General features: G+C 38.1%; 1 protein-coding gene across 12 annotated transcripts in view; it reads right to left on the bottom strand.

Moving 5' to 3' along the window:
- Positions 1-23,216, bottom strand: part of FUBP1 (far upstream element binding protein 1) — a 33,653-nt gene extending 10,437 nt beyond the window's left edge. Inside the window, exons 1-22 of one of the 12 annotated variants that reach the window (XR_013183297.1) lie at positions 22,723-22,884; positions 21,907-21,997; positions 20,868-20,930; positions 19,989-20,027; positions 19,606-19,645; positions 18,780-18,829; positions 18,613-18,684; positions 18,252-18,309; positions 17,630-17,792; positions 17,452-17,550; positions 17,268-17,369; positions 16,503-16,605; positions 16,318-16,418; positions 15,594-15,735; positions 14,699-14,859; positions 13,771-13,925; positions 13,608-13,687; positions 10,675-10,803; positions 9,975-10,049; positions 5,344-5,489; positions 2,799-3,797; positions 277-1,913 (exon numbers count right to left, since the gene is read on the bottom strand). Coding sequence is in view for 8 of the 12 variants with exons in the window: in XM_077182367.1 (XP_077038482.1) it covers positions 4,963-4,971; positions 5,344-5,489; positions 9,975-10,049; positions 10,675-10,803; positions 13,608-13,687; positions 13,771-13,925; positions 14,699-14,859; positions 15,594-15,735; positions 16,318-16,418; positions 16,503-16,605; positions 17,268-17,369; positions 17,452-17,550; positions 17,630-17,792; positions 18,252-18,309; positions 18,613-18,684; positions 18,780-18,829; positions 19,606-19,645; positions 19,989-20,027; positions 20,868-20,930; positions 21,907-21,997; positions 22,723-22,869 (2,025 nt within the window). In the remaining 4 variants the exon portion in view is untranslated. Of the gene's footprint in view, positions 1-276; positions 3,798-4,828; positions 4,972-5,343; positions 5,490-9,974; positions 10,050-10,674; positions 10,804-13,607; positions 13,688-13,770; positions 13,926-14,698; positions 14,860-15,593; positions 15,736-16,317; positions 16,419-16,502; positions 16,606-17,267; positions 17,370-17,451; positions 17,551-17,629; positions 17,793-18,251; positions 18,310-18,612; positions 18,685-18,779; positions 18,830-19,605; positions 19,646-19,988; positions 20,028-20,867; positions 20,931-21,906; positions 21,998-22,722; positions 22,885-22,996 lie in introns of those variants that run through there. The other 11 variants (XR_013183296.1, XR_013183295.1, XR_013183298.1 and 8 more) reach the window with 11 other exon arrangements.
- Positions 23,217-23,434: the final 218 nt, after the last annotated feature.

Below are 23,434 nucleotides of genomic sequence, written 5' to 3'. Positions count from 1 at the left end.
TTTAAAGTACTCGTGTATAGTACTGTGGCTGAATCTGCTTTCTTTCTACAGTTACCTGCTGCAAGTCACTCTCTGGCCTCATTAAAAAGGGTAACGAGCTGCATGGTGTTTTAAATTAGTATTTACTCTAATAACCACATGAACATTTTACTTCCTTTTTTGTGGGTGATATTCATTCACAGATGTACACGTTGATACAATAATTTTGCTCTGACGCTGTTACTTCAAAATAACAAAGGCAGGGATAGGAGCATAAAAAAGACAAAACCATTGCTATTATTATTCATCAGTTTACATTTATTGAGAAAAACCATACAAAAACCATTATACAGTTAATGTGTACCCATATTACATACAATGTCAATGCAAGCTCAAAACCACATTTTTGTAAAGCATTCAATTTACCTCAAGTCCAAGCTGCATCTCCCTAAGACACTGTTCCCATCACAGTTGCCTTTTAAAGCCAATCTTCTGTTTACACACGGGTAGTTTCTGCAGAGAACACTTTTCTCAGGACGAAAAGGCATTTCACATGCACGCAAGAGAAATATTTGTGCATACACAAGAGTTTCATAAGCTATTACTAGGGAAGAGGGAATCCTGTCAACTGTTTGCTTTCTGAAAAGCCCAGTCCTCCCTTCCTCCCCCCACTTCTGGAGAAAAAGCAAAATGGAAAAAAGCTTTTAGCATGCAATGGAAAACTTAAGAATTACTCTGGAAAGAAATGGGGAGAAACAGTTTCTACCATCCAGTAAAATATCACTAGTATAAAGATGAAATACTTCAAGATAGGCTGTGCAAGTGAATCATGATCCTATCTGCCTGACAAGTGAAACAGATGACTTACAATTAAGCCACACTAAAGAGAATCCACCTGGTATTTTATTCAATGTCCTAATTAAGTATAGGCTGCAGAAAGTGATATGAAAATTCTTTTCCTACTTGGAACATAATGCTTGCTTTTAGAACTTTTCTTACTCTTCACATTCACTGTGGGACACTAAGAGGTGATGGGTGGGGTAAGCAGGAAACATTTCAAGACACCTTTAGGACAAGTTCACTGCATTTCGAAGCAAGTTCAGTTATCTTTTGGCTACTGGGGTAACTCCAATAATCTACTGCTGTCCCAGGAACTCTGAGTTTTGAGACAAGAGTTGAAACAGAAAAGGAACACTATGCTCTGCACAAACCAGCATGCCTGTAAGCCCTGCAGTGAGAAAGCTGGAAGCCAATACACCTCAAATGCTACACAGAAGAACATCTCACCTTCCGCACTAGCAACATCCCAATACACTGGCTTTTTCTTCTCTATCTCCTCCCACAGGCTAAATTAGCAACTGAAAGACTGTTCAAGATATTTTAGGAGTAACAGTTGAAGGAAAAAGTACCATGTAAAAAGGAAGTGAACAAATGACTCACCCCCACACTAAATCCACAGTATCAAAATCCAAATGGTACACACCACCTACCCTCTTCTCACGTCAAAAATGAAGTTACATGTTAAGCTACAGATGAAATACTAAGTGGCTTGAGAAACTGAAGCACAACTATTAATTCAGTTCAAAAATTAGCTTGACTGTTTAGAAGAATATAAAGTAAAATAGATGGTTTATATTATTAAATCACAGTTAAAAAAACTTTAACAGATTATGGAACATTAATGGTCAAACAAAGAATACTTTAAAGAATGAAAAGTGATCAAAACAAAAATTATACCCTATATCATTATGTATGGGATACATTTCAAATCTGTTATGCTTTTGCCAATTTTACCTTCTACATGGAGCCCTTCTACGGTCCATGCTCATCGGCTCACCAATGGCATACACTCAAAGGATTCCTCTTTACTGGTAGTAACTATCTCAGGACCTGATTCTATGAGCTATGATTTGGTGCTTGCAGCATCTTCAGCACTGTGTGTGAAAATGAAGGCAGTATTTTTGAATATTTTTCTTTGATGTACAGATAAGCAGGACTTTTGAAAGAGGAGCAGCACATTTTAGAAGCAGAATAATGAACAAAAACCAAACAGATGCTGCTTTATGTTAAGCTAAAAAAACCAACAACAAAAGCTCAGAATAAAAACCTGTACCAGACCATCTGTAAGACATTTAACATTTTATACTATCAAAATATTCAGCAATTCAGTTAAAAATATCAAGAAACAGCATACACTGACTGCTATAGCGATAAAATATTATTTGCTGTACTGTTAACTGGTGCTCATGCTTTTTCAGTTAAAACATACTCATCTCAAACTCCAAAATCTCTTTTCCTACCATGTCAGGTATGAATAAGCAAACTCCACTAACACACTATAACTGTAAGACAAGTTATCAAGTTCAGTGATAACAACAAGAAGTCATTCTTTACATTTAGGTCTTACGGATTAAGTGGGAATAGTGCCCTATCATATAAAAAAAAAACATTTGTGAAGGCTGTTGACATTTCTAACCAAAGCAATTCCTGCACATTTTAAAGGTTTTGATTCTTTAATTGCAACAATTATCTATTTGGGTAAAATAACAAAAATTACTTATTCTGATCAAGTTCAATTACTGCAATCTAACAATCTTTTCTAAAAAAAAAAAAAAAAAAAAAGAAAAAATACATATTGACCTAGAAATATAAACAGTTGTTTAAAAACTTAAGATTTTCCACTCAAATGGAACCGTGAGTAACAATGCATTTGGGGAAGCAGCAGATTGCTTTTCAATACACAACCACAAAGATCTCACAGGGACAACATTAATGTACTGAAATATATTAATTTATATACTTCCTTAGGTTGTGCTTACCTGTTGCTTTTTTGCAGCAGAACCTAAGGTGGAAGGTCTGGGAAGGCACTGTGAAGTATAAATAATTGCACTGTTTGCAATTAATAAAGATTTTATACCTTAAATGAATAAAAATCAACAGCCTCCATTTTGCGAATGATAAAGAATCCAGTGAATTTAATTTTGCTCACTTTAGTACATAATAAATGCACCATTCTGTAAGGTTATCCACAAAATACCATGCAAAATACCTGAACTATTAAACTTAATACCCTACACTAAAGATAGCAAATACTGTCCTAGCCTTCTTCAAGCTACCAGCAAATTCCTAGCTTTAAAAGGATAAAAATAATTCCTTCTATTTCTACAGCACAATGCATACATTGCTGATTACCTGAAAAAACTACTTCAGTTTTCAAGCCTTAACTTTTACTTCTCTGTGCAGCCACCCTAAAAAAATTTATTCTCAAAGCAACAACATGGTGTTCCAAAAAATTAAAGCAATTAACAGTTATAGAATTATTTAAAACATAGCTACATCACTACATATCCGCAAACTATCTGGAGACAAAGACAACTCTGTCTAACAAGTGGTTCCAAAGACTTCAATGTTATGATATGCATACTTTAAAACACTGAATGACAGCTGTCTCATGAGTACTAATGAAAGAAACTCTTAGATAAACAGAAACATGATTTTCTTTAGCTATTGCTAGAAGTTTCAGAAATACTTACCCACAAAACTCAGATTATGTGTATGTATATATATAAGCAAACCTATGTTTCTGAATTAAGCAATTATGATTTCCTAAGATACCAGCACTGTATTCCAACATAATATCACACAAGCACAGCATTTGCATTATGTGGAACATTGACAAAAAGATACTGTTGCAGTTCATCAATTTGTCATTCTGATGTACTTACAGTGCAATGCTCCTTGAAGGAACAATCAAGGATGATACACAGCACAGTCCTCCTCACCCCTATAGAGCTAGTTCTATACTGGCTGGATCAAACCTGCACTTCAACAGACAATGGCAAGACAGACTGTAGTGCATGTAGTCTAATATATGCAAAGAGCCAATAAATATGCAAAGAGCAAACACAGGATTTCAAGAGAATCAGCTTTTTAGTATGAGCATTAGAGCAATAAGAAGCTTCAAGTATATATAAAAAAATAATCAGTTGATTCAAATACTTGACTATTTACAAAAAGACAAGTTATCTGCTCTGCAGGAAGTTCTCAACCACTCCCATCACTCAAACAAAACAGCGTTTTAAGGACAGACGCAATTTTTGTAACTACTATGCATTACCACATTGACTTTTCTACACTGAGTTTTGAAGTGGACTACTTTAAACTGAAGGCTTAAGCACATTACATTTAAAGTAAGTTTTATAACTAGTCTGAAAAAATCCGTAGAATAGTTATGCAGGAACAGTTTTGAAGTATTCAATTAAAAACAAAAGTTATCTGTTATAGCAGCTGCACAGGTCTGAAACAGTGGTCATGTATAAAAGGAAATTTCACTGTTAATGCAATGGAAGTATGCCAAAAGATCATCTTCTTAAACACATGCAGTTTTAATCAAGTAGAAAAAAAATTAAGGTATCAAGATTACTGGTGCTAGGCAGCAAAATACAATGAATGAAAGAGATCCTCCATCTACAGCTATTCTGCAAGAGGGGAAAAACATGCTAATGACAAGTTTTTAAACTCAACAAGGTTTATGGGGGGAAAAAAAAACCCAACTCATTTGTGTAGCGGTACCTTGATTCAGCGTTGCAAATCAATCCTATAATCAATACTGCATATACCCACATATCCAACTTACCGACACAGGAGGTTTCATATTATTTATTGTAAAGCACAAAACAGGCATTTTAAAAGTGATAAAGTATACATTGAAAAAGTACATTTATATCACAAAGCATTGACCACATAATTGCAAATACATTTGCTGGAATGTGTACATCTACACTAATACTAAAAACAAACCATTTTTTCATTTCTACACAGAAATATTACCTCCTATCAGTAGTGATAGATATTTTGTACATTTTCAAAAACACTATTTTTTTAACCAAATTTAAGATCTTCATCAAGGCGTCTGCATCCATACATTTAACAAAGGTTTTTTCCCCCACACAATGAAGCAAATACTGTATTGTCCACTTCTTATTATTGGCCCTGTGCAGAAGAGATACATAAGAGATACACAAAAAGTTAAAGAAAATCCTTTAAATCGAGCTAACTCAGGAGTGAAGCCTTTAAGAAAGAAAAATTGGTTAATGTAAATGGTGGTGGCTTCTTGCATGGTTTTCAAAACCCTGGGAGGAGAAAGTTTTTCTTCTTTTTTTTAATAAAAAAAACAATCACCAAACATATGGATAGATACAGAACTCAAGTTATCAGGTAAACAAAGTCATCTACTCATTATTCTGATAGCTATTTTGCTAGAAAAAAAGATGCATACCCCAAAGGAACAAAGCAGGAGACATGCAAAAAAATATCTACAACCACTGAGACAGAAGCCAGCCAAAAACCACTTCAGGACTGTACCTGTGGCGCTGGAGGATGCTGTGGCATTCCCTGGGGACTTGTCTGGGCGTAGTACGCTGCCTGCTGCCTGTAGTACTCAGCCCACGCTGCGCTGTAATCTGGCTGCCCGCCCGGAGGAGCCCCAGCGGGGGCAGGAACAGCTTGACCTGCAAGGAATTGGAATTACACAGCTCTGTCGTTGCGATAGAAATGAGAAAATCTCAACATCTCAGCACCTAACACATGTCACCTAGCAATTTTCCTCCAAGACTCTGAATAAACTTGTGGCTGCTTTTTTCAGCCTGAACACACGTTCTATTACTTTAATGTAATGACTCCCATATAATCAAAATTAAGGAACCGTAAGGACAGTTTTTTCAGCCTCTTGATTCATAGTCATGAATCACGTTTAAAGCCTGCTGACCTAAACAACAGTAGTATTTAAATACACACCAAGAGGCAAAACTTTTTGCAATCCACCTAGACTAATTTTACCTTATTTTACAGACTGCATTCATTAGCTCAGCAGATGCCAATTCATTTACTTCCCCAATACTGGCGCACTTCATTTAATTTCAAAGTTATTGCAGGTTACATTTTTCAAAAAGTGCAATAATTTGCTGTAAACATTTACTCCAGTAGAGAATACAGTCCTGAAATGTGCTTCCACACTTAGTGGAAGTTCTAATCTCTAGAAACAAGAGCATGTACAGACACACTCTCAAAGAGAGCTCAGAATTACTTCTCCTTTCAATAAAATCAACTGACAGACTAAAATCCCAGTGCCAGACTGATACACAGGGACTCTTCAGCATACTAAAAAACCAAGCAAAACAAGAAAATGACAGCCAACCTTTTAGTTGTGCTGTTCTTCCACAGGAGATCTGTCACAGACATCTTTACTTTCTTTTTCCTCCAACTTCAGAAACACCAAATACACCCCTCTTATTACCACTCATCTTTACAATTTCTGAGAGGTGTGAGACTCCAAGCAAAGCAACACTCTCTATACTCTAAATATCTGTCCACACACACCTGCAGGCACCCAGACAGAATGGTTTTATATGTAGGGCTTTATTTCAAGTTTCCTGAACTTCCAAATCAGAACTTTTATTACTGTCCTATGAAACTTATTGATTTATAGTCTTAACAGATTATTTTTCAAATCAAAAGTTCTAGTCAGAATTAGGACACTACCAAAAAACCACTACTTCTGCAAGCTTTTTCTAAGATACTAGGAAAAAAATCCCCCAAACCCAACAAAAACAAATCACCACATCACATCATCCCACAGGAAATAAATAAACCCAAGCAAAATGCAAACCTGCACCCTGTACAATTCCATGTGCACCCAAAGTGTCCATTCTGTTATGAACAGAAAGGGGCAGCTTCCACATAATGAGGGTTCAAAGTTTTCTCTTCTACCTGAAACCACCTCACTTTTTATTTGAATACAAGATCACCACTGAGCAACTTTGTGAGGAACGTGAGGATCAGAAATGCTAAGTTTTTCTAGAGTATTTTTTCCAGAAGGTTGGCTTTGTTTGGTTGTTTTTCTTTAAATACTTAAACAAAGAAACTTCACATGAAGAATCCTAGCTATTCACACTACTCCTACACATGTGTAATCTTTAATCCTCTCAAAAACATCAAGTGTGAGCAGAGAATATGAGTATTTGGCAAAGCATGATCCTGAAAACCATCAAAATACAACCTTCTATTTTCCAACTCTCCTTACAACTTAGTTTTTTTCCACTTGCACTGTAGGTAAGCTCTGAAAGTCTATCCATCTTTTATTTTGGTTTATAAAGTAATGGAATTTCTAAAAAAACTTACATTTTTAAAAATCTTTAGAGCTGTTTTCACATTTTACAACTTTTAATGTACTACAGCTTACAATTTACACTTCTGATCAATTATTTTAACAAAAACTACCTTTAACAGGGTTACAAATTATCCCAGGGTACACTCTTTCCAATTTCACCATTACTGTGAGATAATAACTGCACTTATAAATTACTGTCACTGCAAGAGGAAACATGAGAAACACAGAACACATCCCCTTTAAGGAGGGCTGAGAAAGGAAACACCAGTAGATTTTATAGTTCAACATTATCAAGGGTGATTCTAGTAAAAGTAAACTGTTTTGTTTCTTCTTTCCACTACAATGCTAAGGAATCTTTTAAAAACACTCCTCTTTTATTATTGAGTCCTTTAACTGTATGTCAAGCCCACAATATATGGGAATGACTTTAAATAATAAAGTTAAAAATTCTGATAGTGACATATGGATCATTTACTAATGATCATAACTTCATGTTTAAAGGGAACTGTTATCCATGAGAAACTTTTTGGAGTATTTGCTACTCAAAGCAGTAGCCCCTGAAACAAGGGTTCAAAGGGTTCAAGGGTTCATCTCCCCTGAAAAGGGAGATGGACTTTGCCACTGTATTTCTGACTCAGGAAACAGGTTAATATTCAAGTCACTGTTCAATGAAAAATACAGTAAAGTGTTCCCCATGATTAGCAGAGTCATATCACACCAGTAGGAAGCCACTTTGAAAACCCTATTATTGTTTGGATGGGCATATTCTGGAGTTTTTTAGCATTTTCAGATCACTCATACTTAACTAAGTACAAGAAAATCCAAAACACCAACTGCAATATCACTGGCAACTTGTTCAGCTTCCCACAAGGATTATCAAAACAGTTTTTTTTCAGCAGCAAAACCAGAACTGACTGGGCTCAGCAAGTCTGAATTTCAGTTCAGCTCTCCCTAACAGTGCTTGCTGAAATCACCTGTGTTATGAAAAACCTGAGTTGTCAAAGAGCAAGTGACTTGTAATTGCCATCCTTTGGCACAAGTTCATGGGGACAGAAGATATCAGTACTACAGCAAGCACAAATGGTACTGGAAAGCCTGGAGAACACAAGAACTTGCTGGTGGACAGCCTTGCTGTCCATCAGGTCTTCTACTGATGTTCTACTGTTCATGAGGTGGGGAAAACCAGCCCCATTTAGCATTATGTCAACTCCAGCTGAATTCCTCTTTTTTAAGTGGCTTTCAAGATAAATGGTATCTTCCACAACAAGACTCTGAAGCAAAAAATTCTCATGATTTACAGATAAGTTATGTAGGTCCAGCCAAGAGCTCTCCTTCAGGCAAACAACTCAATCTGAACTAGAAAAAGGAATTAAGATGAGAACTGCCCTTGTGTTTTTCCTCTTATTTGACTGTCTTGGCATTTTTCACATTTGACATTTCAAGACCAACTATTTTTTATCTCCCAATGTGTTTTTTCCAACTCCTCTTTGGAATTGCTCCCATAACTCTACCCCAACACCTTGTAAGTTGCTATTATTTAATCTGTGCAGGACTAGTGCAACCCAGACTTTGCTTTCCAAGACAGCAAATTAGAAAGATAGCAGAGAGCCTACCAACAAATTACATGATTTAAAGAAAAGTGAAAGCCACCCAAGTCTGCATTTCAGAATGCAAGCCAAACTAACAGAGACAGTAAATTGAAAAGAAATAGCTGAATGAACCAGGAAGAAGAAAAATGGGAAGGCCTATTATCTCAGAAATCACATGTTTGGGAGGTGTAATTTTCTTAGTCTGATACACAGTTGTTGAACTAAATACTCATTATGTATTTTCTGTAGAATTGATCACTTTTACTGTGCCAAAATAAAAAATATAGTTATGTCTTGGCAAATAATTATCAATGCAGCAGAAGGCTGATAAGAGGAATTATGCATGTTATTGATCTTAAATCTGAATGCTTTTAATATTCAATGAGAACACAGTGCAGTAGGAAGACAGCAGAACAGCCACCAAACCCTCCCCTGCAGACAAAGACACATCCCAAACCAGATGGTGCTGTATGCCAGGCCAGAGATACTGGGAAAGCACTGGCATTCCTGGGTGCCCAGCCCTCCATGTCCTGCAACACCCAGGGCAGGACACCACAGACATAACACTACCATGATTTAAAAGGTAATGGCACCTTCTGCCAGTGCATAAAAACCACATACTCTCTCCTTATACACAAAATAATGAAATAATCAACTTAACCAGCACATTAATTTCATTTTTATAAAGAAAGCTACCAACAACATATAATCTGCAGTTTAAATACAGCTCTAAAGTGCTGCAAAGCAAATACTATTTTAAAAAAGGCACAGTATAAATGATAGCTAATGATGATGCTTTAGTATAGTAACTGGAAACAAAGCACAAGAAAAAAATCATATGTAATCTGAAGAGAATTGGAAACAATTACCAAACATAAAAAACCAATAGCTTCATAAAGTAGATCAAAGTGAACTTCAAAACTTAGGAAATGTACTTTATAATATTCAGATTGAAACATTTAAAAGTTGCTGTTTCCCAATGATCAAAGACATCTCATTAAGTTTGAAGCATTTTTGTAAAGCTGATTACTAGCCTGAGTACCATGAAGTGCCTAAAAACAACACAAAATTTCAAGTCTGTTTCTCAGCAGTATTTGGTTCAGAAGACATGACTGTGCATTTCATTTTTTGGGGGGTAAAAGCCCTCATCTCATCCAGCAAAATAGACAAGCCTCCTAAAACATTCCACTGTGAACGTGGAACAGAAAAAACAAACAGAAAACCCCCTGCACACTTACCCATTTTTTTGTAGTACTCCTCCCAGGCCTTGGTATAGTCAACCTGCCCTGCTGGTGCTGGATTTGGCTGATCTCCTAAATTACATTAAAAATAGTTAAACTAAAATTACAGGGGTTTGTTTCACACATAATTCAAGTAATAATCCACTGAAATTTTCAGTAACAGTCCCACATGACATGACTCAAATCTGACACTATAAACCTTTGTGGTACAAGCTACTACAATTACAAACTACTAGTAAAAAAAGACATGTTTTCAAGATTCAGGAAGTGCATACCACTAGCAATTCAAAATACCAAATTTCAAGTGGTAAGCCTCAGCCAGGCACAAAAATTAAAATAATACAACTAAATACCACAACTGTAATTGTCCTAAACCCACTGGAAGTGATGCAACCATTTAAGGAAATGACAATCACCAGCTTAGCTCATTACATTTTTATTTATGACTGCTCTATGTAGTCATTAAGTCAGCCCACATTGCAGCAAAATTCTCTTTGGAGTATATTCCAAGATAAATACATTACCCTTGTTACTGCTGAAATTATGAAAAGCAATACTGAAGGCTACAAGCAATAGTTTTCCAAGAAAACCAGCTGCTTAAAATAAATTTACCTGACACAGGAGGACAACAATTAAAAATAATGGGGTATTTACACCTCCAGCAATGAGAAATGTGTCCATTTCACTCAATATCTACCTTGTCCATTGGTTTGGGTTGTAGCTGGTCCACCAGGAGGGGCTGCAGGTGGTGGCTGTGCTTGCTGCTGATAATAGTGAGCATAATAAGCTGCCCACGCTGCTGAATTGGGATCTGTTCCTGGCTTACCTATGAAAACAGAACATAAGCATTTATAATAGCACTACTATGAACAGAATGCTGTCCTCAATTAATCCTGTCCTAGGCATTCTTATTATTCTCCAAGGAAAAATCTATCTAAACAAAATATCCATGAACATCCTGAAAGTATTTTTTCTTTCTAGCATAAACTTTTGATCAGGTTTCAGACCAATGTACTATACAAACTGTACTTTCATAGAGCTGGTGAGATAAAATAACTTTAGAACCTTTACTACTACAATGCCACTTAATCTTACATGTGGTAAACAGAAACAGATTTTTCAAGTTTAAATAAACAGTCATGTCAATAAATGGCAGCAGCAATGAATTACTCTAGCACCAAAGGATTTCAGTGGTTTTACTTTTGTTAGAACCTCACGCTAATGACACTGGCACCGGTGGAGGAGGCATGCCAAATACATTTTTCTGAAACAGAAGAATACAAGACTTACTAGGTGTTTGCAATGCTTGGCAGTTAAACTTTAAGGTAACAGTAAAATAGAGAAACACACAGCATTTTAAGAACCTGAATCCACATACATGGCTATTAAGCATCACTGTTTACTTACAACTTTTTAGTATTAAAAAATAATAAAACAGTTGCATCTTCTGCATCTAACTCCATGGTTCATTATTTGTATCTACATCTAGGTAGGCCAATGATGCTGCTTCCTAGGGTTTTATTGGGGTCTATTTCTCACACTCAGCCTTTAGGAATGGCTTATTCTTGCTGAATCATAGAATTATTATATTACAAGATTGGCAATTGACAATACCTGAAAATCTACTATTAGAGAACATAATAGGTTCTACACAACCAGCAAATATTTGTGAACAGTATTTGCAGTCTTAAAGAATAAAAGTATCTGCAAAGAAACTCAGCCAATTGAGGAGAGAATTTCACAAAAGGACATGGACACAACTGACAGAGTAACTATACATGGGAATGGAAATACAATCCTCCCTAAATGTGAAACAGGTAAGGCAGTGAGTAATGGAAGAGGAAGAATTCCCCTGAAAAAGGCATTCAAGAAGAACCCAGAGCAATAAATTAATGCTAAATGAAATCCTGTGACAAAAGTCAGATGTAACCACTTCAAATACACACAGAAAAAAATGTTAACACACTACTTTCTGTTTAAATTGCACTGCTTCCATCAACAATAGTGGATTTAAATTAACACTTCCTATATTCTAAGGTTACCTGCAAATATCAAATAAGCCATTGCTCAATTCCTCCCCCTCCTCCTTAGCTACTTCTCTAGAGCAGAAGAACACAGAGCTGGATTCATTAATTTCCAAAGAAATTTGACTGTAGTAACTAGCTCCACTTTCACATGACAAGGGCAAGCACTGTTCTGGAGAAAGCACCTCTGAAAAAAGTACTAAAACAACCCATTTGTTACACTGGAATGAGAAACTAAGTGACAACTGTAGAAAAATCATTCAAACAAATGCTAGTCAAAAGAAACACCAACTTCAACGGCACATACGAGAACTTCATTTGATTTTTAAGAGAAGTGTTCATCAAAAAAACAGTTACAGAATCATCAAGATGACATCAAGGGAATATTTGCCATTGTTTCTTACCCAGCCTTTATGTAGATAAGTAACTTCAGAAGAGTAAAAAAGGTCGTGTGAAACAGGCTGTAACTTTTTAGCAGTGGTTTTGCATGAAATACTTTGCTATGCTGAGACTAAGTCACTCTGAGCCATTCTACTTCTAAATGGAGTCAGCAGGCATTTGAAACACTGAGCTGAGTACATGCAGAGCTACCTTGTGCAGAAGTTGGGGAACTAAAACCAGCAAGGGCTCTTTGCAAAGTGATACATGTGATACATACATGGAGTCCCTTCTGCACTAACTGAATCTATGGCAGGAACAGTGGCCATCATAAAATACCTGTCATTGATAACAAAAATAGAATTGAGATATTCTGGCTCAAATTGTGAGGAATTATAATTCCACCTCAAACCAATGAGGTACAACAAACTCAACCATCTAGCCTTACCATGCCTTCTGTGGCTGATGTTCCATTTCCCCATATCCTCTAGTCCAACCAAAGGATGTAAACTTTAAGAAAAGCAGGATACTACAACTTTGGAAGCTGCAATTAAGTAAGAACTCCCAATCTCGACAAAGATAAACAGAAATAGAAGAAACAAAATCTACAAAGATAGGTTTCAGAAGAAAATACAAAACTATGATAAGCAAAAGCTCAAAATACACAACCCTAACTAGTTTTACTGTATTAACAGCAATTCAACAAGGTTTTAGCCCTCAAAAGGGAGTCAACAAAATACACTGGAGCATCAGACTTTTGAAAGTAATTGTAATAGAACAAAACCTAGAAATATCATAGCATTAACTGCAAAAAGACAAATCAGTAAAGATTGCTTAAAATAAAATACAAAATCATTTACTATTAGAGAAAAGACATCCTTATTACAGAACTTTATGCAAAAACACTGATTTTAAGAAAACTGAATTGCACAATATCAGTGAACCAAGACTTGCAAAATGTATCATAAATAGTGATGCAGTATCAGTAACATTTGTAAAAAAAAAAACGTACTCCAATTGTAACAATTAAATTTCAACATTTCACAAGGCACATATGGAAAGTGCAAAACATAAGTAAAGTGACAATCAGTGAACAAAAGCCAGAAAAACAGGGGCTTTTCAGCTTCAGGAGTGTAACACAAGTAACTGTACAATGCATATACTTGTAAGGACAGAATGGATGTACCTGAAATATTCCAGCACTACAGTACAGCTGTGCATTTCTTACCTGGGTCTGGTGGGTTTGGTGGCTGCCAGTGTGGATAAGCATTTCCCCATCCCTGTGGAGCATATGGAGCTGGAGGACCACTATAAAAGATCACACACACAACAGTGAGAGGCAGTCCTGGGGTCATCCCACACAGAAAAAAGTCAGCTGAGGCAATACTCACTGAGGTGCAGGACCAGGAGGGCCTGGGTTGTAAGGAGCTGGGTTATACGGTCCCATGGGAGCTCCAGGACCTGGTGGCCCAGGAGGTCCATGCGGGCCAGGAACAACACCATGGGGACCATGGGGAACGGGTGGACCCAATGGATTCACTGGACCCTGTACAAGGGTGGGACAGAGATGAAAATACACCTTGAGCTTCTCTATTCTTCAGCATTTTTAAAGCATTTATCTGAACACTCAAAGAACATCTAAAAGGTTTGACTGGTTTTAAAGACAGTTCCCTGCAGAAAACAGGCTATTTAAAGTTTGATTAGGCTTAAAGGTAGTTAGAGGCAGCTGTGGCAGTAATAGCAACTAAAAACCTGCATTTATTTCAGCTCCTTCTTGAGGAAGTGAAGGATTTTACAAAAAACCTGCAGATTTTTCCACAAGTTGCACTAAACTTCCCACACTCTAACAAGACTATCAGTTCTAAAATAAATCAATTCATCTAAATCTGACTAACTAAACCTGCTTGTAAGATCAGGCACAAAAAGCCTCTAGTACATTTGATTACATGCACACACATGCAAACAAAAACGCTGTGAAACTGAAAGTGTAACTTTGATTAGAACTTTACCCGAACATAACTGCACTGAAAAACAAAACACACAATTTACTATCACTGACATCTTTGAACTTAAGAATTTTTTCATATACACAGAGAATTGGCATTTTCAAGAGCACACTGTGAAGAGATGCTGAAGAGATGAATTGTTTCTTTTCAATATTTTGTTATATTACTTTAAATCCAGATGACCATTATTACCAATTTATTATCTGATTAAATTAATCTGGGAAGTGTAAGAGCAATCCCCACAAAGGAGACTTGCTTTCTGCTCTGTTTAGCTGTAATAGTAAACAAAGAAAGCAGTTAATTATCCACTCACTCCAATCTTTTCTTCTATAAGTTGTCGTGCATAATCTATTTGCTGGGGTGTTCCACGGATAGTAAACATCTTCATGTTTGGATCTGCATTAGGTGGAGGATTTCTCTGAAGTTCTATTCTAGCACCAGACTGTTGGCTTATACTTTTAATAGTTTCACCACCTGCAATGCAATACAGAGTTTTTATGATGTGCATAAAAGCAAAAAATACTGATTCACATCAGAGAAAGTCAACTGCACGGAAGCCAAAAAGACATGAAAAGGCACCTATTCTTATGAGCTGTTCACGAACATTCCAACAACTCAAATAAAACCTCTTCAGTACAGTGTAGAGCTTTAATAGCAATAAACAAGTAAAATAATTATTTTAAAGGTTATAAAAAATATTACTCAGAAACAGCAGCAAAGAATTCCTACAATCTTGTAGGTATTTTTTATTTATGTAAACATCTAATATTAGACATTAATAACAACTGACACACATGGTTACCAGTAAATATAAACTTATAACCCAACCTCCCTATAACAAGGGCAAGGAAGCCCAAATGACAAAAAAGCCCCACAGAGGCTGACAAGGTAACTGGATCCTTCTCTTACAGGGTCCAGAAAAGTTATGTGTACCATTAGTATATACAAAGTCTCCAAAACAGGGGAAATTGGGCAATTAAAAATTTTTACAAAATCATGGAAACACAAAATATTCTGAGTTGGAAGGGACCCACAAGGACCATGGAGTCCAACTCTTAAGGGAAAGGCCCATACAGGGATTAAAGGTATAAACTCAGCATTATTAGCATCATACTCATTACACATCTCTGTAGCATGGCGTTTGTCCAAACAGAGGAGCTGAGTGGTTTTTAAAGTAACATACAAGGTACATACATAAGATATATTACCTTTTCCAATGATTAATCCAGTTTTGCCAGTAGGGACAATAAAATTGAACTCCTGTAATCCACCAGGAGGCCCCATGTTCCAGTTGCCTTGGCCTCTACCCCTTCCTCGACCACCAGGTCCTGGACCACCAGGGTTACCAGCCTAAAAAGAAGCAGCAACAAATGAGCATGTTCTATAAAATTACTGCAAACAAATAATGCAAACAAGTTAGATTACATCATTGTTAAGAAAAAACTGATTCACTGCTCAGACAATTTTGGTAGTTGAAGCAGTACCTTTTATGGAAGGCCTAAATTAAATTCGAAAAAATGTTCTGTACAATTCTGCATATGAAAGATGAAGGAGGAAAGGATATAGAAGCAAGCAGAAATTTCACACATACAAAGATGCAATTTTTGTCTGCCTTCTGTAAATGCAGCAGTGGGGCTCATCTAACAAGCTTTTAAACACTGATTACAACCAAAAGTAAGAGCATATTAGCTATTAACACAAAACAGAAGGACCAGTTCTAAAACCAGACATATCAAGAAATGCCATGACTTTGAATCAGTATGGTCACTTGCAAAACTGTAACTGTAAACATTTATATTCCAGACCAAACTTTGAAGAAGATTCAAATAGCACAACTAAATTATTTTTTCTAGTTACACACACTTTTTGAAAACTGTGGGTCTTTCCAAAAGGCAGGCAGGAGATTTTAAACACTGAACAACGTTACCCAACCTGAACACTGCGAAGGAGATCTGTAATAATTTCTGCAGCATGCTGACATCTGTCAGGAGGCCCTGTGATCTGGGCTATTCTATCTGGAGTTGTTCCATCATCTGGAATAAAAACGAACTATTCCAGTATATGCAATCCAGTAAATTCACATTAAAGTCACAAAAACTTACGAATGTGTTACAAACCTGGTTTGAACTGGATCCTAACACCAGCATCATTCTGGATCTTCTTAATCATCTCTCCATTTCTTCCAATTACAATACCTACAGCAAATCGTGGTATTGGAACCTAAAAAAAAACCCCAAACAAGATGTTGATGACACAGATATTACTGAAAAATCCACATAATGAAAGGGTTAGAGTTGTTAACTAGGGCAAGACCAATGCCACTTCAGGCTTTTTCAAGGATGGATTTTTTATTATCAAGTCACAAGTCTAGCACATACTGGACTAAGATCATTAAAAAAAAGTGATCCTATGCTTTAGAAATTCTCATAGTGGGGGCAATCCCAGAGGATTTTATGCTTCTCAGAATAAAAAAGAAAGGAAGAATTTATAGAGCATCTAAAAGGCAGATTCTAGCAGATGAAGCTTTAAGCCTCTCCCTGATGAAGCTACTAGCTTGTGACTTGCTTTAGCAGCTGGCCTTAAATAAGATCTGTAAAGGCCAAAGTCCATTTTCAATAATGTTGTAACATATACTTGACCATAAAATTTACTTGCTTATTTGATAAAATCTCCAGCTACTTGAAATTATTTGTAACTGCTGGCAATGTAAAGTGAATGCTGCTCATCATTTAGTGTCATAAATTCAGCAATGATCAAGTAATACTTACATGCCACAATCAACTTTTGAAATCTGGTTAAAAGCTTTCAGTGGTATTACCCAATTTAACATTTCAAAGTTAACATCTCAAAATACAGTGAACAAGTTTTTCAACCATGCTTACGTCTATCCCTTCATTTCCTCCTATTCTTGACCCATATTCGTTGCGCACCTCTCTAAAGCCACCTTGATCGCGAATTAACTCCAGCACCATTTCCTTGGCTTGCTAAAAGAAGAACAAAAGTTTGTTCAGGTACTGCAACATCCAAACGATTTTAAAATGCATTTAATTGTGAGGCACTTCTTACCTGAACTTTATAAGGGTCTCCAGTTATCCTAAGGGGCTTGTCTGCACCAGTGTTCTGTGGGCCATCTTGAATCATGACCATTTTGACACCTGCCCGCTCCTATTTGACAACAGGGAGGTCAATACTCACTCAAATCCACATTCAGTACCATCATATTTAAAAGATGATACATATCTACCTGCAATTGTTTAATTGTCTCTCCACCTTTCCCAATAACTAATCCTGCTTTACTTGCTGGAATCATAATTTCTTGGACTGCATTTCCAGGTCCATCACCATGGTGAAATCCAGGTGCAGGTCTTCCCTTTTCAACTATCTGATCAAGCAATCTTTTTGCTGACCTGTGAAAGAAAAGACACATTCATAAATATGTATCCCTGCAAGTATCTCTTGCCCACACCTATTCTGCTTGGCAATTTTTAAAATTTGAAGTTTCTGCAAAAGAATTATGGTTCTTATTACTAAGAAATATAAAGCAATCTCAATCAATCTGCAAAAGTAACTTAAACTAACTGCAAAGCAATAAAACCACTCCCATACTGGAATTATAAGATGGTCCTTTACTAATCATATTTAATGAAGTTACCTCCTCAAGGTCCCTGAATATAGTTACACTCATCAAAGCTTAATTCAGAACAAAAGCTGCTGCTTGATTCAGCATGCAAAGTAAGGACATTTGTACTTGTAACCACTACCACCACAGTGGACAAAAGCAAGTATATATTCACCACATGTGTCAGGTCAGCTGCCATGAGAGTAAAATCATGATTACAGTCCTGACATCAGTTAAAAATACTTACTGAACAGACTCTGGTGTCCCAGTTAGCATACATGATCTTTCAGGCAGGCCTCCACTATCTGCAATTACAAAATAAAACCAACTTAGCAGCAGTGTTAAGTCAGAAAGAGACTATGAAATTAATCATAATACACAAAATACTGCATTTTCATATTCAATGAAGCAGAATAATCATTGTAGCCCATTCTGCATTTCTTTAGCCCATCATAGTAGTGATTAGCACAAAAAAAATTCACCTGTATCTTAAATGATACAGGTTCAGCCAATGAGAAGCAATGAGCAATCTTCTGCACTTCCCACCAACCACCCCCCATTCCCCCAGACAGACAGACAGACAAGTTAAACCCCTCACAAATAGTTACCAGGTGCAATCTGTATTTTGCAGCCAGACTCTTGCTGTATGCGTGAGATCTGCTCTCCACCTCTGCCAATTACTTGGGGAAAGAAAACACAGAGAGGTTATTTGTGCTACCAGCATGTGCTAACAGCCCCCAGCCACTATGCCACAAGAGCACAGCCGTGTACTTACTGAATCCAACCATCCCATCTGGAACTTTGTACTCCTCTGTCATCACAGACCTACAGGCAATGCCAAACAAAGACATGACCATGCAGAGAACAAACCAGCACTACATTTACATTTATCCTCCCATTAAACTAAAGCAAGCTACTGCCCCACCAGCAGCCTGGCTTACTTGCCACCCAGTAACTTTAAAAGTCATTATGCAAGCACAGTTCTACATAAGCTGACAACACACAGAAACAACACAAAAGGTTCAAGTGTCGTAGAAATCAGTCAGAAGTTTCCTTCTTTCTCTTTATTAACAGACATGCAGTACAGAAAAGGTTACTTTCTGTAGCATTTTAAGTTTCAGCTGTATACCATCAAAGGATGTTGCAAATTCTGGTATCTCAGAAATGTCCAAACCACAAGAAGAACAGCTGGATCTAGTTGTTTAGGTAAGAAATGAGTGGAGAAAACAACGAAGTTGTAGTCTGAATGATTTTATTTGGTTTTAGGTCATTCAGCTTTGCTTTTTGTTTACAAGATGACATCACCTTTCTCTTCAGATCTGCTTCCAACTTCTAGCTACGCTACCTATGCTGAAGTAGAAAAACCAGCCCATATATTTTTCTTTTATTAGGCTCAATCCACAGCCTAGGCCGTGGAGAAAGAAAGAGAGAGCAATGTAGGTACATTTTAACTGTCTGACCTGGGACTTGCTAAAGCTAAACTTCAACAGATCACAGAAAGACAGAATAAATGCTTCATGTGTTGATACCATTTTTTCAAAAAAATTGCTTGAAACTGTTTTGTTTCATTAAAAATCCTATGTAAGATGTAAAACTCTTACCTTTGCTGCTGATGCATCGGTGGTAGCTGATTTCCAAAAGCTATAAACAAACATTGTTAAAATTAAATTTGAACAAGTGGTACAGGTTACAACTAAGCTTCTCCTTTGATAACAAAACTCAATTGTATCAAACTTTTGTCCAAGTTTACTTTTAAGAAGTGTTATCAAGAGGTTTAAAAACTATAAGGACTCTCCACTGTTGCTACCACCACTGTCAGTTTTACCAAGCAGACTCCTGCTGCTTCAACAATGCAAGACAAACCCCCAGCCACATTTTGGATCTCACTTATTCAAGTGTCACCTACCAGAACACTTTCAAACTCTTGTTCTGACAATGTTACACTTGTTTAGGTTTTTTTGGCAACAAAATAAAAATTACTTACAGTCATTCTGGGGAGCAACTTTCTTAGCATCTGGTTGATCTGAAAAATTAAGATTTTTTAAATTTTTTTTGCCAAGAAATTCAGGAAGTCTTTAAGCCTTTTAGTGTGAATTGTAAATTTCCAGTGCATTTTAGCCCCCATTTTTTTTTTCCTTTCTTTCTTTTTCCTCCTCCAATTTCAGGGAGTTGATCATCTGAATAAAAGAAAGAATCTCACGAACACTCAGCACTTGGTTAGTATAGCTGAAAAGATGTTAGGTTTTTCCATGTATCTATTAGTTTAACAAAAGGCAGCTTTCAGAACGCACTGTGTGTAGATAGCTCACAGATACCCAGTCACTGTAACTCAACTAAGACAAGGAACAAAGTCCAGCTTTGTTGGCTGCTCAAGCTAATGATGCTTCTATAGTAAAAAAAGAAAAAAAAAATCAAATCCATACAAAAATCAACAATAACTTAAAAAATAATTCTGACAATGACCACAAATCTAGACCGAACATCTGAAAATACAACAGTATCACATGGCAATGCAATCTCAATCTGAACGTTGATATGAAATCTCTATCCAGATATCAAGCATTTCATAGCATAAAACTTCAAAAAAAAAAGAAAAAAGCAGATTCACAGTAACTACATCACTACTGTCAAAATTCTTTCTGTACAGTAGAGAAATAAAAGGCATCATGAACCTGTATCTGAAAAGATAACACTTCAGATGCTTCCTTCCCACCCCAAAATAAAGGCTACACGAACCACCATAATTTATGTGCAGCAAAAACTCAGCCACATATTCCAAGAAATATTTGTGTCAATCCAGAAAGATCCACTAGTTTATGTCATGTTTACATACTAAACACAGGTAATAAATAAAAATTCCTGCCTTTAAAAGGAGAGGGCATTCCCTCCCAGTGTGTTGTACTGCTCGGACTTGTCCAAGAGCCATCTACACATAAAATAAAAAGAATACATTACATATATCATCTGAAGCATCATTAGCTCATTTTTGTATATTAAAAACCTCACCTTTAATAGAAAAAAAACCTTTACTGTAGGACACAAGAAATCCTGATATAAAGCCTTAGTTACATTCTGTAGACTGAGTTTCAATCCTCTTAAAAGAAAAAAAAAAGGCATTTCTCTTTTGTGAGACCTATGAGAACACTTCAGTAAGTTCCAATATTTCTTCCTGTAATTTAGATAGGATTTGGTGCGTATATTAACCATATCAAACCCTGTTAAGTTCAAAGTGGATTCTCTGTAAGAGACAGAAGACGACACACACACATTTCAGGAGAAAACTTTACTGCAGTGCAAGGCAAATCGAAAAAGCTGCAACAAGTCAGCGGATTTAAGTATGATCTTATCAGGGTTCACACGTGCTGTAGGCTGAACTACTACACTATACAAAAGAGTCTTCAATGTAGAAAATAGAAAATTTACTTTCCTGTGTTTTTTAAAGTCCTATGCTTTTACAATGAAATGCATTAATACTTTTATTTGAAACAGTGCAGTAATAAAGTTAATGAAGCAATCCAGCACTTCCTGCCCTAATTGCAATTTATGAGTTATAACCAATCCCACACAACCACAAAAGACTTTAATGACACCTGCATAGGCATTTTGCAACCTGAATATTTCTGTCCCTTTCCCCAGCATGCATTTTTCTATTTGCAGCACTTAAACCGCATTTAAAATACTGTGAAATAGGCTTACATTCACATCAGGTTAGAGCACAACGATTTAAAACTTCCCCACTAAACTGAAAAAATATGTCATGATCTATGAGGGGAACAAAATGTTTTAATGCTGTGCCATGGAAAAAAAAAAAACCGAATCCACAAACAAAAACACCACCTTCAATCTTTCTAGCCCAGTGGCCACGCTCCACAAAAATAAATGCAGCAGGAATGAGTGCGTACCTCCATCCTCAAGAGGTCTTTTCTGCCCTCCATAACCGTAGTCGTTTGAATTCATTGCTGTTCCAGCATCTCCTCCAATTTTCGCTGCAATCTAAACAAAAGGCAGATGTGAGCCAAGAAAAAAAATAATTAATTCGGCCCATGTTCATTCCCCATCTTCTAAAAGATTTCAGGGATTTAAACAATGCGCAATAAAAAGAACCCAAATCACTAAACAAAAGGCCAAAACCAGTTTTGTTCATAGAGGTTTTCTTTAGTGTTTTAAAAGACTTGTGCTCAGACTTCGGCAGCAAAGTCTCCTCAATTTTCCTCACCTACAAAAAAAATCCCAGGAAGAACTTGGCCTTTAAACACCAAAACCTTCTTCCTAAACGGGTTTTTTCTTTCTCTACGCCTTCTTCGCCAAACACCGCGGTATCTCACGGCAGGGCCTTACCGGCCAAACAATTTCAAAATCCGACCACACCGTGTCCTCTAACACTACCAAAACCGCGACCGCTTATGAACAGGCAAGGCGAACATTTCGCCCGAGAAGCGACGAAAATATCGCCCGTGGTGCAGAAGCTGCAAATAAAGCTGCGGAATAAAGAGCTTCCGCAAGGGCCGCCCTGGCCCCGCAGGCCGCCGCGCTGCCCAACCGGTCCGAGCAGGCTGCGGGCGCCGCAGGCGCCACAACCCGGCCCGCGCCGCGGAGCCGCCGCCCTCCGTCCGTCCCTCCGCCGCGCCGGGCCCGGCCCGATAACGCGCCGCTACTCGCCCGCCGAGATTTCGCCTCCCCACCGCCGGAGAAGGATCCCGCGGGGCCGCTCCTCTCACCGCCAAATCCCCTCGGGTCGCTCCCGGTACTGTTCGCGGGCAATGGCGGAACGGGGCCACAAATACCTCGCGGCCCAGGGCGGGCGGGTGGCGCAAAGGGGGCGTGGGGACGGGACAAAGCTCCCCCCAATTCACACACACACTCATTCACTCACACTGGCAGAGGGGCCCCGCTCCCCGCAGCCCAGTGCGAAGCGCCCTCACTGTTCCCGCGGCTCCGAGACCGCGGCCTCCAGGCCCTGAGACCCCATTGATTCGATGGAGCCACACACACCTGCCTAGCCCTCTGCAGCGCGTCTTTAAAGGCATCGTTCACTCCTCCAGCCCCGCCGCCACCTCCCCCGGGCGCGCCCGCGGCAGGAGGGGGCACCGTGGAATAGTCCGCCATGGCCTCCCCGGCGCCGCTCCGGCCGCTGCCGCTGTCTGCCAAGAAAGAGAGAAAATGGCGGCGGGCGCGCGCCTTTCACATTCCTGCGCGGCATCGTGCTCGGGGGGAGCGCGCCGAAACCTCGCGAGATCTCGGGCGGGATTTCATTGTGGGCGCCAGAGAACGGCGGAGAAGCCTCGCGGCGTTTCTCCCGGCCCCGCCCAGCCGGCCCCGCGGGGCCTCCGGGGCCGCCCTGCAGGGGGTGGGGTGAGATCGCGATGTTTCCACGAGAGGCGCGAGCGCTTGGAGACGCTGCTGATAGGGCCGGGAGAGTCACGTGGGGCG

Source organism: Agelaius phoeniceus, chromosome 8 (genome assembly GCF_051311805.1).
Source record: "Agelaius phoeniceus isolate bAgePho1 chromosome 8, bAgePho1.hap1, whole genome shotgun sequence".
In the NCBI taxonomy this organism is placed as follows: Eukaryota; Metazoa; Chordata; class Aves; order Passeriformes; family Icteridae; genus Agelaius; species Agelaius phoeniceus.
Note: the sequence above shows the minus strand (reverse complement) of the source record. Positions and strands in the feature narration are given on the sequence as shown.